The 17,158-nt window shown below is 37.9% G+C and overlaps 4 protein-coding genes across 14 annotated transcripts in view; 3 read left to right on the top strand and 1 right to left on the bottom strand.

Annotated features, from left to right (window-relative positions):
• The window catches only part of LOC112170214 (alpha-L-fucosidase 2), a 28,358-nt gene extending 24,475 nt beyond the window's left edge, over window positions 1-3,883 (top strand). For both annotated transcript variants that reach the window (XM_040509042.1, XM_024307415.2), the window contains exons 3-10: window positions 103-998; window positions 1,228-1,360; window positions 1,802-1,960; window positions 2,213-2,437; window positions 2,526-2,627; window positions 2,755-2,890; window positions 3,026-3,221; window positions 3,416-3,883. In XM_040509042.1, the coding sequence (XP_040364976.1) occupies window positions 103-998; window positions 1,228-1,360; window positions 1,802-1,960; window positions 2,213-2,437; window positions 2,526-2,627; window positions 2,755-2,890; window positions 3,026-3,221; window positions 3,416-3,719 (2,151 nt within the window). In that variant the 3' untranslated portion in view covers window positions 3,720-3,883. The remainder of the gene's footprint in view (window positions 1-102; window positions 999-1,227; window positions 1,361-1,801; window positions 1,961-2,212; window positions 2,438-2,525; window positions 2,628-2,754; window positions 2,891-3,025; window positions 3,222-3,415) is intronic.
• Window positions 3,884-4,486: 603 nt separating this feature from the next.
• LOC112172786 lies at window positions 4,487-6,922 on the top strand. 4 transcript variants are annotated; one of them, XR_002925355.2, is made up of 4 exons: window positions 4,487-4,678; window positions 5,225-5,376; window positions 5,576-5,647; window positions 6,546-6,922. XR_002925355.2 is itself a non-coding variant. In XM_024310262.2 (3 exons), the coding sequence occupies exons 1-2, from the start codon at window positions 4,536-4,538 to the stop codon at window positions 5,364-5,366; spliced, it is 285 nt and encodes a 94-aa protein (XP_024166030.1). In that variant the 5' UTR covers window positions 4,487-4,535; the 3' UTR covers window positions 5,367-5,376; window positions 6,546-6,922. The 4 variants fall into 4 exon arrangements, 2 of the variants coding, with proteins under 2 accessions (XP_024166030.1, XP_024166032.1); XR_002925354.2 differs by having other exon boundaries at window positions 5,576-5,651; XM_024310262.2 differs by lacking the exon at window positions 5,576-5,647.
• Window positions 6,923-9,839: 2,917 nt separating this feature from the next.
• Window positions 9,840-16,692, bottom strand: LOC112172535 (TIP41-like protein). Of its 7 annotated transcripts, none has more exons than XR_005801923.1 (10): window positions 16,508-16,691; window positions 16,239-16,424; window positions 15,536-15,626; window positions 14,152-14,265; window positions 13,975-14,034; window positions 13,837-13,878; window positions 13,319-13,447; window positions 12,346-12,438; window positions 11,919-12,072; window positions 9,840-11,124 (listed from the first exon to the last, which is right to left on the bottom strand). XR_005801923.1 is itself a non-coding variant. In XM_040509037.1 (9 exons), the coding sequence occupies exons 1-9, from the start codon at window positions 16,645-16,647 to the stop codon at window positions 11,089-11,091; spliced, it is 891 nt and encodes a 296-aa protein (XP_040364971.1). In that variant the 5' UTR covers window positions 16,648-16,691; the 3' UTR covers window positions 9,840-11,088. The 7 variants fall into 7 exon arrangements, 5 of the variants coding, with proteins under 5 accessions (XP_040364971.1, XP_040364970.1, XP_040364974.1 ...); XR_005801924.1 differs by having other exon boundaries at window positions 11,919-12,060; XM_040509037.1 differs by lacking the exon at window positions 11,919-12,072.
• Window positions 10,444-11,298, top strand: LOC121050108 (zinc finger protein 7-like). The gene has a single exon (XM_040509041.1). The coding sequence runs from the start codon at window positions 10,473-10,475 to the stop codon at window positions 11,040-11,042; it is 570 nt and encodes a 189-aa protein (XP_040364975.1). The 5' UTR covers window positions 10,444-10,472; the 3' UTR covers window positions 11,043-11,298.
• Window positions 16,693-17,158: the final 466 nt, after the last annotated feature.

The raw sequence follows: 17,158 nt of genomic DNA, 5'->3' as shown, positions 1-17,158 counted from the left end.
TGTTGTCAATGCTACTTCAAAAGTTCAAATTTGATGGTTCCATGTCTATAAGGAGACTTTGGTTATTTTGGAATAATATTCTGTTATATACTTTTTATGAAGGTATACCAACTACTCGGCGACATCAACCTAGAATTTGATGATTCGCATCTCAAGTATGCTGAAGAAACTTACAGCAGAGAGCTAGACCTAGATACTGCAACAGCAAGGATAAAATATTCTGTGGGTGATGTAGAATATACTAGGGAGCATTTTGCTTCAAATCCCGATCAAGTGATTGTGACAAAGATCTCTGCAAGTAAATCAGGGTCCCTATCATTCACAGTTTCTCTAGACAGCAAGATGCATCATGGTTCACATTTAAATGGTAAAAACCAAATTATACTTGAAGGAAGTTGTCCTGGTAGAAGAATTTCACCAAAGTATAATGACAATCCAGAGGGGATTCAGTTTACTGCAGTTCTTGATTTGCAGATTAGTGGTGACAAAGGTGTGATACATGCTTTGGATGACAAGAAATTTAGAGTTGAAGAGGCAGATTGGGCTGTTTTGCTTCTGGTGGCCTCATCTTCATTTAAGGATCCATTTACTAAGCCTTCTGATTCTAAGAGAAATCCAACTTCAGAGTCTCTCACTGCATTGAATTCAATAAGAAATTTGTCATATTCTGACCTCTATGCTCATCATTTGGATGACTATCAGAATCTTTTTCATCGTGTCTCATTGCAGCTCTCTAAGAGCTCCAAGAGCATGTTAGGAAATGAAACTTTGGAGATGAAGAAGCTCAACCCTATTACCAATTTGAATTTCAAGGGAAGTGACAATGCCTTGGGTTCTACTGCTGACAGGGTGAAATCCTTTAAAACTGATGAAGATCCTTCTTTTGTGGAACTCTTGTTCCAATATGGTCGATATCTCCTTATTTCATGCTCACGGCCTGGAACTCAGCCGGCAAACCTGCAGGGTATATGGAACTACAAAATTGAACCTGCATGGGAGTATGTGTCCCTCCCTCTGTGTGTGTGTGTGTGTCCTAGGGTATTGATCTGTTTTAGATGTTGAAAGCTTTCTAGAGGAACATAGGTGAGTGTAACAACGTGGCAAGTGAACCATCATAGAGTTAAATATATCAATATGAGCCATAGCTAAACTAATTTGGGGCTGTTTATTTCTCATAGATTTTTGCAATAATCTGAGGTGTTACTTACTTCACCTTTATTCTTTCAGTGGTGCTCCTCATACGAACATTAATCTTCAGATGAACTATTGGCCTTCCCTTCCTTGTAATCTACGAGAATGCCAGGAACCCTTATTTGATTTCACATCTTTATTATCTATTAACGGAAGTAAAACAGCAAAGGTGAGAATTCTGCCTTTGTAGTTTATATTCAAACCCTTTCTTAACTTTTAGCATTCTCATATAAGGCTATAAATGTTTTGGGTTCTTGTTACCAGAGTACATTTGGATCAGGTTTTTCTTAAGTGAGACTAATGTGTTAAAACATGCATGCTGCAAATCAGCATTCTGAGATGAAATTGTGAGAGGCATCAAAGTTTTGTAATTACATAAAAAAAATATAAAAAAAACCCTACTCAATTGTGTGACTGCACATTGCAGTGCCTATAGGATGGCCAATTGGAATTCCTTTGGACAACCCATGCATCTCCTAAGTAGTAGTCCTTGTGCAATCAAGCATGAATTGGTCAATTATGATCAATTAATATTTGTAGTTACCTTTAAAAGGATTCCCTGTTTCTCTGAGCGTTTCCTTTCTTATTAATTTCAAGTAAAATATTTCAGGTCAACTATGAAGTTAGTGGTTGGGTTGTGCATCAAGTGACTGACATATGGGCGAAAACATCACCGGATCGAGGTCAAGCTGTATGGGCTTTATGGCCAATGGGAGGGGCGTGGATCTGTACTCATCTATGGGAACATTATACTTATACAATGGACAAGGTGAGCTCCTATACTCTCAAAACATTGTCTACTCTCTCTTTCTTGGAGAGGAAGAGGTTATGTTTAGGGGCCAACACTCCAACTGCATGGCTGTTGGATTGGCAGTCTAATTTAGTTACACTTACCAGTGTGTCAATTGTATAGCCATTTATATTAAGAAACTAGTATATGTATTTGTTTCTCGTCTTATCTTACTAATCTGAGTAAGTTTTCTGGTAGAATAATAGAGGCTAATTATTTTTCTGTCATTAGGATTTCCTGAAAAATAAGGCATATCCTTTGTTGGAAGGATGTGCATTATTTCTGCTGGACTGGTTGATTGAAGGACGTGGTGGGTATCTTGAAACCAACCCATCAACTTCTCCAGAGCACATGTTTATTGCTCCTGATGGTAAGCAGGCCAGCGTGAGCTACTCATCAACCATGGACATCTCAATCATAAAAGAAGTCTTTTCTGCAGTACTTACTGCTGCTGAGGTTGAGCTCTATTTGTAGGCCTGTGAAATCATGCTTAGCTATAGCAACTGTGTATGTTTTAGTCTAACAGTATTTCCTTTTGAAACAGGTTCTAGGAAAAACTCAAGATACTTTTGTTGAAAAAGTTCGTAATGCTCAATCTAGGCTTCCACCCACAAAAATTGCTAGAGATGGTTCTATTATGGAATGGGTGAGCCAGTAGTCTTAAATTTCATGCTTTAGGAATCTGTTTCCAGGTCTTTTATGATGTCTGATAAGGTCGTTTAAATTATTGTCATATTAATTGTAAACAAATAATTATCTATGTTATGATGCAGGCACAAGATTTTGAGGACCCAGAAGTGCACCATCGACATGTATCACACCTGTTTGGCCTGTTTCCAGGCCACACAATAACTCTTGAAAAAACTCCAGACCTCTGTAAAGCAGTGGATTATACCCTTTTTAAAAGAGGTTTGTATGTCACAAATAAATGTATCATTTTGGTCTTGCAATCCCCAGGAAGTGACTTCCTTTTAGAAAACCAAGTGAAAGCCACTTATATGATTATATACTTATCGCTCTTTGTATTCATGTACTCCAAAACAGGAGAGGAAGGTCCAGGATGGTCAACTACCTGGAAGACTGCATTGTGGGCACGTCTTCACAACAGTGAACATGCGTATCGTATGGTCAAGCATTTGATTGACTTGGTAGATCCAGAACGTGAAGGTGATTTTGAAGGAGGACTATACAGTAACTTGTTCACTGCACATCCTCCTTTCCAGATTGATGCCAACTTTGGGTAAGCCACATAGGTTCCATTCATGTTGTTTATGACCAATTCTGCCCAACTTCTTTGTATATGGTTGCAGGCACATTTCTTATCATGTCATTATTGCAACCTTTACATGTTAGTGAATGAATTTTTGTGAAGTGACTTTGACCCATTCTGGTTTAGCATGACAATGGCGTTACATTTGTCTCTTTTGGTGCCAGTTTTTCAGCAGCAGTTGCCGAAATGCTTGTCCAAAGCACAGTCAAGGACCTGTATTTACTTCCTGCTCTTCCTCGGGATAAATGGGCAAATGGTTGTGTCAAGGGCTTGAAGGCACGCGGCGGGGTGACAGTCAACATCTGCTGGAGTGAAGGAGATCTTCACGAAGTTGGCATTTGGTCCAAGGACAACAACACTGTTAAAAAACTACATTATAGAGGAAGTACAGTTACGGCAAACATATCGTCGGGCAGGATTTATACATTCAACAGACAGTTAAAATGTGTGAGGACAGTAAGTCTCTAAGAAATTAAGCAGCATACGGTCCAGTTTTGGCGTTAAATTCATCTCATTGATCTATATTAAACCTGAAAATAAAGCCTCCTTTTTGGTTCCTTTGTATTAGTGATTGAATCTGTTGTGGAATTTTCGCCAAATGAGAGAATAATCCAAGGCATTTGTTACTGATATTGTCATCTTATTTTGATGTGGTTGGTAACACTTCTAGCGAGATGAGAACATTGAGAAGGATGTAGAAGTGTTCATGTACAAACCTTTTCTTTTCCTTTGTTTTTTTTTCTTTAAGAAGGGAATTTAAACTCAAGTCTATATTCAGTATGGCAAACAAAAATAAGCAGTTTGTTGGAAAACTGATCCTGTGAACACAATTGGAAGCAGTCCCTTATGTTCATGTGTTGGTGCTCAAATTGACCTGTAAGATTTAGATTTCTGATATCATTCAATATCGTGGATAGAAATACAATCACTTGTAAAACTTATCCGTTGACATATCATAATTCTACCATTCCATAAAAAATCCTAGTAAAAAATAAAATTCATAACTTTGATAAATAAAAGAAGTAATTTGTAACTTGGAAAACACGCAATTCTCCTCATCAAATGAGCATCCTTCTCTACACCATCAAGCAAAAACGCAATCGTCTTCAAACACATCTCTAATCAAACGGTGGACAACGAATCCCCAAAAATCGAACGGCTCAGAAATGGCTAGGCCACACCAGATACCATAGACCTGCGCCACACCATGACCCACTCACAAAACCTTTACAAAACCCTCACAAAGCCCTCTGGCTTTAGCCACAAACACTGAAAAGAGAAAAAATGGCTTTGCGCTCAGCTGGTTCGCTCTCTCGGTCCTTGGCCTCCACCGCTAGGGTTTCGCTCCACCGCTCCGCCCCAACTCTCCGGCGCCTCCGCCCGCCTACCGCTCCGGCCACTCGCCGCTTCTCCTTCACCTCTCCCAGGTCCCCATTTCGATCTTCCCCTTTCTTAAATTGCCGATTGCAAATGAGTGGATTCTCAAATCTATTGAAGTAGTTGTAGTTTGATTTGGGTTTTGTTTTATGATTTTGGGTGTTATTGAGAAACAATCGAAGTGCTTGGCTCACCATTTTAGCGAAATTGAACTCTTCATTTTTCACTGTTTGGAGTAAATGAAAGGGTCTGTTGATTGCAATGAGTGGTTTCTTATCTTACAGTATTTTGGTTTTTTTGATGATTTTGGCTCTTATTGAAAATGTTTGATTCACCATTTGAATTAAAGTCTTGTCTTTTCCTTCATTTTCACTGTTTGGAAGAGCCATTCTGAGATTATCAATTCGGCGAGTTTTTTTTTTGGGTCATATCGGGTTTTTGAGTATGAAGAACATTTGAACTCTTTGATATCTAATAGTTGTGTAAGTTCCCAAAATAAAATTTTGGATTTGTTGCACCAAAGCAGAAAAGAGAATAAGTATTGTTGACCTTTCGTAATGATTAGTAGGATAATAAATGGTGTTTGCTTCTTGTAGGAACTTGGGAGAACTGGGATGCACACAGTCGCTGCTGCATATGCGAGCTGCAACATGCCTCACATCTCACCTGACTGTCAATGCGCGTGCTTGTTGCGAGTTGTCCCACGGTACCTTCTGCCGTACTTGTCAGGATCGCTAGTAGTCTATTTGTGAGTTTTGCTGTTTTTAGGACACATGACAAAATTGAAAGAAAAAAAAAATGCTTTTCCCATTTTGTTTTCTATATCCATGGGCTGATGCCCTAGGAGAGATTAGAGTAGGAAAAAAAAGTGTCCTCTATGAAGTAGGTAGATTTTAAACTATGTTAAGGTTGAATAATCATTAAGGAATTGGGATTGGGATTGATAGGAAGGAATGGAAAAGATGGGTGATGCGCTTGGACTTACGATCATCCAAAAGGCAGAAGAATGATGCATCTTTGTAGGTTGTCCTTCATTCCTTTCTTAGACATTATAGATATGAACTTTTCTATCTTGAATTTAAGTGAACAAAGTGGCGTTTGGTCAGATAAATGTGTCTACCAAATGAATTTTAAACTTCCATATTAGAATTGAATGATAGCAACAAGTAGTTGTTCTGCTTAGCTGATATTTTCTTTGGGAAATCATTGCCATGTAAAATAAGACACATTCTATGCTATCTTCTTTTGTGTTCTTTTTGTTTCTAAGGTGAGGAGGAGGATTGACACATTGGTTGGACCAATGTCTTTTCTTCTGTTGAATTTTTTTTATTATTATTATTTTCAGTTGAAACTTATTTATTATTATTTCTATACAATGGATATTGGTTTCTTAGATGAGCATTGTTTCTCATAGATTTTAATAATAACGTTGGTTGTATTTTCAGTCGATGCATTCTCCAACCTTGGTTGTCAAGTTTTTATATTTGGTTTTTAGTTTTTTACAAGATTTTTGGCCCCTGCTTTCCTTGTCACAAAGTCAGTAGTCATAGAAGATGTTGAAACATTACAATGCACATTCACCTTCTTAATCTTACACTTCTTATGTGTACGTTTAAGATATACTTTGATTGACTGCATTTCTAAACTCAAATTTTGGTACGGAAGTGCTTTTGTTATCTGTTTGGCTGTTTGCTAAGCCTTTTACTTCGATGAATTAATCACCATCACATTCTGAATGAACCATTGTAGGCAATAATTTTGTTATTATTGTGGAATTTTTTTTTTTTTTTTTTTTTTAAAGTATGAATTTGGGAATGAGGATATTTTATTTGTTTGAATTTCATGCAATAAGTTGTAATGTATTACTGCTAATTTAAGTTCTAACAAAGTTGTACACCTTTGTTGTTGTTGTTGCAGGGACTTGAAAGGCTTTTTGATCAATATAGCACAGTTGAGTACAACTAGATATTGGGGTGATCGTAGAGATTAGATACTCGCTCTATTCAGTAGCGAGCGCTCGTGGACTTGGAAAGTCTAGTTAGAATATGCATTTTAAATTTATCCATAATAAGAATCCTAGAAATTAATCCAATTTCTGGAATGACTTTTGGGAAATGTGGTCTGTAGTGTCTCAATTTCAGCCTCATTGTTGGTCAATTTCTCTCTTGAGCTAGTCGTTTCAACATTCTGTTGTCAACTGTAGACCTTTATTAGTTTTCCCTCGAGGTAATAGTATGTCACTTTCCCTCGAGGTAATAGTATGTCACTTCTGATAAATATTGCAGCATTTGTTATTACTTAATGTCTCTGACAAATTTTATGAATACATGCATGGTTTATAAGTGCTTGCTATTGATGTGTGTTAAAGAGTCGCCAAGCAGGGCGAATGGGGTTAGAAGCCCACTTCCTGTGAAGTTGCTCAAAGAAGTATAGACAAAATACTACGAACTCTAATTTAAACTGTTTTTGAATTGAAATTTTCATGTCATTTTCAATGATCTTGCATTCTAAACTCAATGTTTGACTCGTGATTTTGTTGGGATGTCAAAATAATGCATGCTTGGTACTGCACATGGGGTGCTCAAGTTCTTAACAAGAGCAAGTGTCCCCTTGTATTGCTGTTAATGTCTCTGCTAGCTTGGCCCAGTGTATTGTCCTTTTTCTGGGGGGAACAAACGAAGAAGCTAGTTTATTGACACCTGTAGTTGAACCTTGTTGCTCACTTAAGTTGTAATTGATGGAAACTTGAGTCGGTACCTCACCCCCACCATGTTTGGTCGAACACCTATTATGTCTTTTTCTCTTTGCATAATTTGCTTACGGGTCTTGACCTAATGAACTTATTGTGTTGGATTGTCAATTCAAAGTTGTGATGTATACCATGCTATCTACTACTTTCTCTGTTTTGCTGAGTTGGTTCAATTTGAATGGGAGGATTGGCCTGACAAAAAAGGTGCAAGTTTTTTTTTTTCCTCTTAACTGTTTTCATTCTCTTCGTATGGAAGTAGAAAACCTCACAGAAAGTCCCAAACCGAATGGAATAGGTACATACCAGCCAACAGGAATTGCTAGCGAGGGCACACCCGCACCAACCCATGTTTAGGGCTAGGTCTGAAGGTGTTGTGCATGAAAGATCGAAGCCTCCCCGACTTACAAACTAACCACTAAAGTCAGCTATGGCACATTCCACCTCCCCCTTGGACCAATCGTCCCTTGCGGCAGGAGGAGAATCGATGAAAACACATAGGGAAGAGTTAAAAAATATCAAGAATAGACCCCCAAATAGGCCTCGAAAAGCCAAGTACCGCATATCACCAAACCACCGAGATCCCCAAAGGAGAGATTAGATCGACACCAACGATCTAAGAGAGGAACTAGATTTTGTCGTCAAAACTGTAGAAAAGGCCATCGTCCGTGCTTGCAATGTAAAACAATAGCAGTGTCAGAGAAAGAAAACGCACTAGTTGGCAACGTAGTTATATGCGTCAATGCCATGATCGCCTTATCAAGTTCAATTTATTATATTCTATTGGTTCATACTTCTCTCCATGAGTCCATGGCTTTGAATGAAATCGAATCCATTCTCTTCAAAAGGTTGAAAAGGGAAACTGCAATTCGTACAATGATCACACTTGAATATAAGCAACAGAAACACTGAGTATAATCTATATATAGAGAGATACTCCACTGCAAAAGTAGCTTGTGCTCTATAAGTCTATAGATTACTGGCTTTAAAAGAGAACTGCTTCAAACGTAAGTTCGGAAAAGTGAACATTTCTAAAGACGGACAAACCCACTTGACAAGTTCGCATCAAACTGTTTCCACCAATCCTTTTCTCAACTGTGACAAATAGTGTATCCACTACCAACTAAAATTATCCCTCTACTATGATTTGACATTTTATACCAGATTTCTTCATCAATGAGTTGGACAACCTAACCCAGGTTGTTTTCTCGTAAAATTTTATGATCTGAATGTCAGAAAATAAAGTCGGCACTCAAAGTTCTCATTTGCAAGTGAAAGAAGTGTAGAGCCTTTTGTTGGGCTGCAGATAGAAACACCAGCATTGCTTTCCCAAAATTTATCACATCCTTCCCATTATTTCCATTGTTCTCTAAAATAAGAAAAGAGAGCCTACTCAGAGTCGGCGCTATTTGGCCACGAAAGATCATAGCCTCTGTTCACTTTCCGCATGAATGTCAAACTAAACTTTAGTTTAGAATCATACTAATGTAAACGAGAGGTCTGAGAATCAAAACCCTCCTTTTCACCAACCACTATTCAACCAACTCGAAAAATTCCATGATTCACTTCTCAAAATGTCCAGAGCAGATTGCGCATATAAGTCTTACGTCAAAAATATGATAAATATTAAGCAATGCACAGCACTATACAACTATAGGCCAATTAATTTCAAATTAAATGAACGAACCTTAACAAGAACTTAAGGTAACTCTGGATGCATGCAATCAATCAACCACCAAACGTTATACACTTTCGGCAAGCTCGAAATCATTGGTTCCTTGAAGAATCTGTGTGATAGAGATTTAAGGGGAGGCCAGCTCCTCTTGTCTATTCCTTAGTTCTGTTACAAAAGGTCCAAATATAAGTACGAGTGTGCAAGTGGTTCCTAATGCACTTCTCCTGCTGTACATATACACATCACCCACTACTTGGTTCCAAAGAACATCGAGAAGCCCCAACAGGAAGACACCCACGTAGATACTACTGTCCAAAAGCAAACACTGATAATTTGCAAGCAAAGATACCACCCTATCTGGTTTGTAATTGCTTACTTTTTTAAAACCATTATTGCCAATGCTCTGGGACCCTTGATGGGACCTCCCCACAAACAATCAAATCATAGGGGTAATTAAATAGAAAAGAGTATCTACTCTTGCCTCCACTCACTTCACTAATAGATTAGGTGCATTCATTAGGGGTCTGAATCTTACCATTCACTCACCTCCCACTCAAAATTTTACATTCTATGGCAGAAGCATTGGTTTAATCTTTAATGCAATTCATATTTCATACCTACTTGACATAAAATGAATTGCTAATTACTGCACTTGTCTGGTGGGTAAATAACAACTTATGTACTATATGCAGAGCAATATATGAGTAAGACTGTAATTTGACCACCTAGAACTTCCTCTTCATAATTATGGAGAACTTCACAAAAGATAGGAAAACTGGAGAACAGTATCTTATAATGTAGCGTTCAGAAATACTGCTGATATGCCTGAAAATTATTCGAATACTGTGGTCCATTATACATAACCTAGATATTCCTATTAAGAATAAGAACAGTATCATCAGCACTAATGCCATCTTAACCCAACAGCTGTTTAATACTACAAAGAGGCCAACATAGTAAGTTCAAGAAATAACAAAGTGTGCAGTAGGTGGATAAGAAGCAATCGTGGCAGGCACTTCAGATAAATAAGCAAGTATAATGATGTTGACATTTGATGAAAGAGTCTTAAGATTGTCAACCTTGTGAATTTTCAGTTACCCTCCAGATGGAAACATGTAAAGTAGGTCTCCTCTGAGAACAGAAGAAAGGAGAAAGATGAAAGTGGGGAATCCCCAGCTTTACCAAGGCAATAGTGAAGATGACCTAAGCATTGTCCCCTTGGAGCACCAAGCATCAGAAGACAGGGGCCACAGCATAGAGATGTGATAAAATAGAAAACAGGCATTCTCCACTTCACATTCTAATGCTTCTCTCCATTTCTTTCCTCTTTTCTTTGATCTGATACCCTTCAGAGAGACTTTGCTTAACCCAATTCCATCAACTTCCATTTGACATCCTCACCAAACTAGAGTTTTGAGAGGAAATGATCTCCCACGGAGAAGCAGAAAGCGAGATAGTACTAGGGAAAGAGCAAAACAGATATGCAAACAGCGATGATAACAATGAAGAAACAGAAGATCTTAATCAAGGAGAGTGGCTGAACCTGAGCCTAGGTGGGAATTTGCTCTCAACAGAAGGAGACACTGACTCGCAGTCAAGACCAGCTTCAGGCAAGGTTTTCTCCTGTAACTTCTGCATGAGGAAGTTCTTCAGCTCCCAGGCATTAGGAGGTCACCAGAACGCCCACAAGAGAGAGAGAGGTGCAGCTAGAAGATATCAATCTCAAAGAATGATGTCCATGATGGGCTTTCCCTTCAATACTTCAACGCTTCGATCGCTCAACGTTCAGCCCCATTCACTTGTGCACAAGCCAAGCAGATATGAAACTGCACTTGTAGCAAGATTTAATGATGCCAAGACAAGGTTTAGCATGATGCCTTTCACACTTGACGATGTAATGGATTCGATGTGGCCAGGCAGCTTCCGCTTGGATCCACTAGAATTAGAGCCACAATCAGAGCCATGCAAGCTCGATTTAAATCTTCGACTCTGATCCATCCACCTGCTACGCCAGTTTGGAATATTCCATATATGACTTTCTATTGGAACTTTGGCAGAGGTCTCAATGATTTCATCTATCAAGTACAGAACTAAAGTAGGTTAGAGGCCTACTATGGTGAATCATCCTATGTTTTGTGTGTCCCTAGGATAGACACGGAGAAGTTCCTACTGTTTTATGCATGCAATAATATCAAGTGCATTATATTTCATAGCCAAGCTTTATGAGAATTTTGTCCTGATTTTTTTTACTTGTAGTTTCCTTTTATCTAGGTGCAAACAATATTATCCCCCTCCCCTCGGTAAAATTGTTGCCTAAGAGCTTCCCCCGCTTTGATCACGTCAGAGCTAACACTAGAAAGCTCTTGAAATTGATTGACGCATAATCAGATTGACTCTAGGAACTCAAAGATTTTAAAAGTAACATACTCCGGACATATCATATTTCTGTACGTATGTAAAAGCCTCAGTAGGTTGTATGCAAGGTAAAGATTCCACGTCTAGGTTGTAATCCAAAACACTGAGTTTTGTATTTATACAACCTGACTTAGGCTTCACAAAGAATCCGATTATATGAGAATCAGGAGATTTTGCCCCCTAAACATATTACACTACTCTTCGGTGCCTAACATTCCTTCCCCTGTACGTTCTTTTGCCTTCTTAAAAAGAGCAACTGTAATTCTTAAATGCTATCACTTCCAGCAAAGGAGGTGATCCAAGTAATACCCTTGCCAACAGTCTAAACTCCCAGAAAACAACACTACTTTTAAAGAAGACATCAATAATCTTGATTAATCATTTTTCTAAAATGACTGCTATATGCCAAATAGAATATAATTCGTAATCCACGCATATCTAAGCGAACCCTTACATTCAAATTGAATGGAATCTCCCAAATTCGGATTTGGACCCAACAACCAGTCAGATAATAGCTGACTGCTCTACCACTGAGCTATTGAAGAACCATATGAGCCTGAAATTTCTTTTTGGTTCCACTTCATGCCTCAAAGTGGCTGCATTTCATTCTATACATCCACATTCTAATTTCAGTTATTCACTAAGAGATTATTTTTCTAGTCTGTCTTTCTATTACTACATATAATGGAATGAAGAACAGGATATAATAAACTGAACTGCAAAATGAAAGAAAATGCAGTTGTAAGCAAGAAATAGAGTAAGAATATCAACGAAGGTTCAAAGAAACTTTTACATTCAATAGGATCCACCACACTGAGAAAACATTTGAAATATATCCTTGTGCATTAAGATAATTTACAGTGTTACATGTTACTAGATACCTTTAGCTTTTGGGTCTTGCTCATGACCACAGGAAGCCTTTGGCTGATGATACTTGGATCATTGTAGGCAGCAGCTTCAGAAGGGTATCCCTTCTGCATTGTTTAAATTAGAAAAAGAGAATGAGCAATGGAAAGACCTTTGTTTTATGACAAATACAAGAGAAAATACTTGTAATAAAATCGTCTTTTCATATTACAGGAAGGAAGTTGTAATGAGAAGGATGATAATCAGGAAATATTAGACAACAAGTAGCATTTAGAAAAAATCAGTGGCCAGTTTATTAAATATCAGTTAGCTGATTAACCGTATCAAGTCTACCCAATAAACCCGCAATGAAGATAATAAAAGAATGCCATGTAGAATAGCATTGTATCTTGCTTCTACAAAATCTTTAAGCAAATCTTGCCATGCTTAGTTAATTACCATATTAGATTTCAGTAGGAAACAAAACTTGACTTGAAGACAAAATTTACATCCACAGGTTGACAAGATAAACTCCTTACTTAAAATCCAAATTCTAACAGACTTCCATTATTATGATTTACTTATCTTGCAAATCTTTGATATTACATACTTGACCAAAGGATGAGCAGATTGCCAAAATTTATCCAGATTAGAAGATTGAACGGTGCAAGAAAGAACCGTGCGATATAAATTCCATCTGTTAACAAAATCTGAACGATTGAACTTTGAAGGACTTCATAACTTAATTAGTTAGATATGCCGAACAATTAGAGGATCAAACTTTATATATCTTTTCCTAAAAGAATGCTTCAACCAAGTATTTATCCCTCAAAAGTTCCTGGACCTGGCTAGTCATTGGTTTACAAAAAGCCTGTTGAGTTTCCATAAGTCGCATATCAAAATCATTTTGGGAAAGTAGGGGAGATTCACAAATCAGAAGCATAGTTTTGTTTCCACATAGAGACAAAACTACGCTTGTTTGACAGTGAGCATAGAACTTGAACTTACTGCAGCCAAAGCTTGAAATGTAGCTTCTCTCCAGCAGCTCTCTCGAAGAATAATGGGATTTACATTATCTCCAAAAGCACAGTGCATGCGGGTATCCCTTAATCTCATAAGCACTCCATCAACTCTAAGCTGCAAGAAGATCTCAATCAGTGAGTTTCAATATCAAAGGCTACAGAAAGAAGCAGTGAGTATCATTTATTATATAGTTACCAAAAAGCATCAATTAGTTAAGACATGTTCAAGCTTAAAACAGAGTTTCAAAAGAGCTTGTGCCAAAAAAGTAAATACCATAAAGAAATGATATATTTTTCAATATCAAAGGCAACAGAAAGAAGCAGTGACTGACATTTATTATATAGTTACCAAAAAGCATCAATTAGTTAAGACATGTTTAAGCTTAAAACAGAGTTTCGAAAGAGCTTGTGCCAAAAAAGTAAATAGCATAAAGAAATGATATATTTTGTTCAGTTAATATAACATTTAGGTAGAAATTAAAAGAACTAAGAAGATTAGCTCACCCAAAAACGCAAGAGAAGAAACCAACCGCTCGGCATGACTCTCTAGAAAATTCAAATGTAAGATATAAGTCCTTCCTGTCCTCAGATTGTTGAATAAAGCAGATAAAGCCACCAGAAAAATAGAGATTGAAGACTTACCACTTTTACAGTTAAAAGAGACACACCATTATCCGCCAATTCATCTTCATACAAGACTACCTGTTCAATTACAAGGAGTATCTTGATCATGGCAAGTATATATATCCTACAAAGATACATATTTTGGCATAGGCACATTAGTATTTGAGTGCTTCTAGTTATTATCAGGATTCTCACCTCGTCATAAAAGAGAATAGGCTCTTTAGATGCCAATGCAACCACATCAATTTTTTCTTTGCAGTCCTCCCAGTGGAGATTGCAGGTCTCCTTAGATACCTCTCCTCCTTCGTGCTGCCACACAAAACCAAAATAAATCTGATTGCATCACTGTCATAGTGAAACATAAAAGAAATAATACAAAGAATTTGCACACCATTAATTAAACAATCATGTTAATAGTAATCACTTCCACCATGTATAAGAGAAGCCTTGCCAACCAATTATGCTGTGCCTGTGATCCAATCTAGAAGAATGGAGGAGAAAGTAGTCTTTAAACTCAACCGAAACTGAAGCCCATACAGCTGATGGGAATCTAACCTTCACCTGAAGGTCCTCCACTCGCACTCCATTATGGTTAGCATAGATCCTTTTATTCATTTCCATCCAAATTACCTAAATCACAGCCAAAACACTGCAACCCCAAAGAACTTTAGCTTTTCTCCCTTTGCCAAATCCACTGTGAATCTCACTTAATGGAGCAAGGCACCCAGATGGAGTCGCCCAACTCCCCCAGCCTCCCTAAACCGATTCTGCCACAATTTTGCACTTTCTCCATGAAGCTTACACATGACACACCATTGGGGAGAAAAATAACAACTTGGCCATCTTCTTTGAAACCAATCACAGGAGTTCCCCCTCTCATGCGCCAGAAGCCAGCCAAATATTGCGGGAAACCTTAGCTTTCCGGACTGATCTCATAGGAGAAAATAAAGGGTCAGCATAGTTATCAATGAGATAGCAATTAAAAGATTTGCACGAGCATCCTCTTAGCTTCCACCTCCTTACATCTAACTTGGTTTCCACCAATCTAACTCCATCTGTGAGTTCCAGCATTGAAACTACCTCTTGTATCTCCTCATTTATTAGGTTTCTTTCTAAAACCGAAATCCCAAATCATAGATAAGAGATCACAGAGGTAAACTTATTTAGTTTTGCATTTTGAAATCTTGATGATCTCAAAAGTCCTGCAAAGCGCAGCTTCAAGGATTGATCCCAAAATCCTTCCAAACCTTTTATCTGTTACTAACAGTTAGCAGATAACAATAGGAAAAGAATCCATACTGGCTGAGACATCCTTCCACGGTTCCGCTTGACCCTCTAACAATGGACTTTGAATCACAAACATTTTCTTCTTTGCTCCGGATTTTAGCATGCTACAGACATTCCCTTTCTAACAAAGTCATAATCACTTGCTCATTTATAAGAGAAGCCTTGTCAACCAATTGGTGAGATCCTACTTCAGGCAAGACATTCTCAACCAATTAAACACACACACTGACACACATATTAATATATATATTAGAGAGAGAGAGAGAGAGAGAGAGAGAGAGAGAGAATGCACCTTGTCTGCATCCAAGGTAATAGTTTCACTTCCTCCGTACGGTGTTGTGAATGTATAGTCATAATCCAGTATCACTTGCTCAGAGGGTTTACTGAAAATTGAGAAAAGGATTGTAAGACTCAAAAATACATCCTTCAGTAAACTGATAATAAAAACAACTTGATCAAAAGATTCAAAAGCCAGCATCAATACAGACAGCTAATTCTATCCCCACAAGCAAGTTATCAAATAGACTTACAATAGACGTAATTTCCCACCCCAAATCTACATCTCATATAGATGAAGAACACCTCTTGAGGAGTTTAAATGAAATAATCAATTGAGAGAGCTTTATAAGCCAAAATACATCTCTGTCCTGTCAACTAGAGCCAGTAAATCTTATTTCTAATTTCAATTAAGTATATCAACATTGATTTGGAGGATATAAATCATATGAAGGGAATCCTAGAGCATAAATCAGCCTTGAAATCAAAAGCGGTACTCACATTAGAAACATGCTATCAAATTGACAGTCACAAAGTTAGGCTACAACTCATAACCAATGAGAACACCTCAAGAGAAGTTTAAACGAAATCATAAATTTGACCAAATTCAATAAGTATATCAACATTCTTTTGGAGAATACTCTGAAGTTGATCCTAAGGCATCAATAAGGCTCGAAATCGAAAATCGCAAAGTAAATCCATGAAATTGAATAGGTTACCATCTGAACTTCCACTGAGCAGCAGCTGGGACTTCAACTGGAGGCAAAGCCTCCTTCTTCCACCCAATCAGAGCATCAAAAGCATTGAAGTGAATAGTGGTGCCACTCTTCACATGCTTCAGAACCAAACAACTCTCCCCAAATATCATCTCCGGCATGTGACAAGTCTCAAGCTTTTTCTCCCACCTGCAAAGCAAACCCTAGAATCACAAATCCCTAGGGAAAATCAAGATTGAAAAAAATTAGGGGAAATTGATAAGAGCGCGTACAGTTCGTGGGTGGAGGAGTTGAGAATGGAGCGGTTGCGAGTCTCGATTTCCCAGCCGTGGATTCGAAGGCCGCGGCGTCCGTCGGAGAACAACTCGGCTCCGGCGGCTTTGAGCTCCTTCTCGTCGACCTCTACTTCCATTTTTCGCTTTGCTTTGCTTTCTCTCCGTTCTACGAGTGAGTCCTCAACTTAACTTGCTGTGGGAGACTTGGGCGGGTCTACAAGTCTCGGACTTTGGACAGGATACGGGGCTCCGATGTTTTTCCGGGTTCGGTTTATTTTACTTTTTTTTATTTTTAGTGTTTTAAATAAGGATAATCACCTATTACAACTTTCTAAAACACAAAACAAATTCGTAGCTATAACCTTTTTTTTTTTTCGTAACAAGTAGATCTCTTTGAACAAAAGGATTTTGGTAAAAAGTGGCTCACAAGAAAATAATATTTGGATTGGGAATAACAATTTTTTTTTCTTCTAATTATATTGACAATATAGAGTCGACTTGTTGTCAACTCCCGAGTGAAATCCTTTGAAAAAAAAAAAAAGTAGACTTGTTCTTGTATTAATAGGATTCCTATAACAAGTAGAGATCTCTTTGATTTGTGTATACATAGTTGACTTAGCCTATTTGTTCCCTCAAGCCACATATTTT

This window comes from Rosa chinensis, chromosome 6, assembly GCF_002994745.2.
Source record: "Rosa chinensis cultivar Old Blush chromosome 6, RchiOBHm-V2, whole genome shotgun sequence".
In the NCBI taxonomy this organism is placed as follows: Eukaryota; Viridiplantae; Streptophyta; class Magnoliopsida; order Rosales; family Rosaceae; genus Rosa; species Rosa chinensis.
This window is presented reverse-complemented; position numbering and strand designations above follow the sequence as displayed.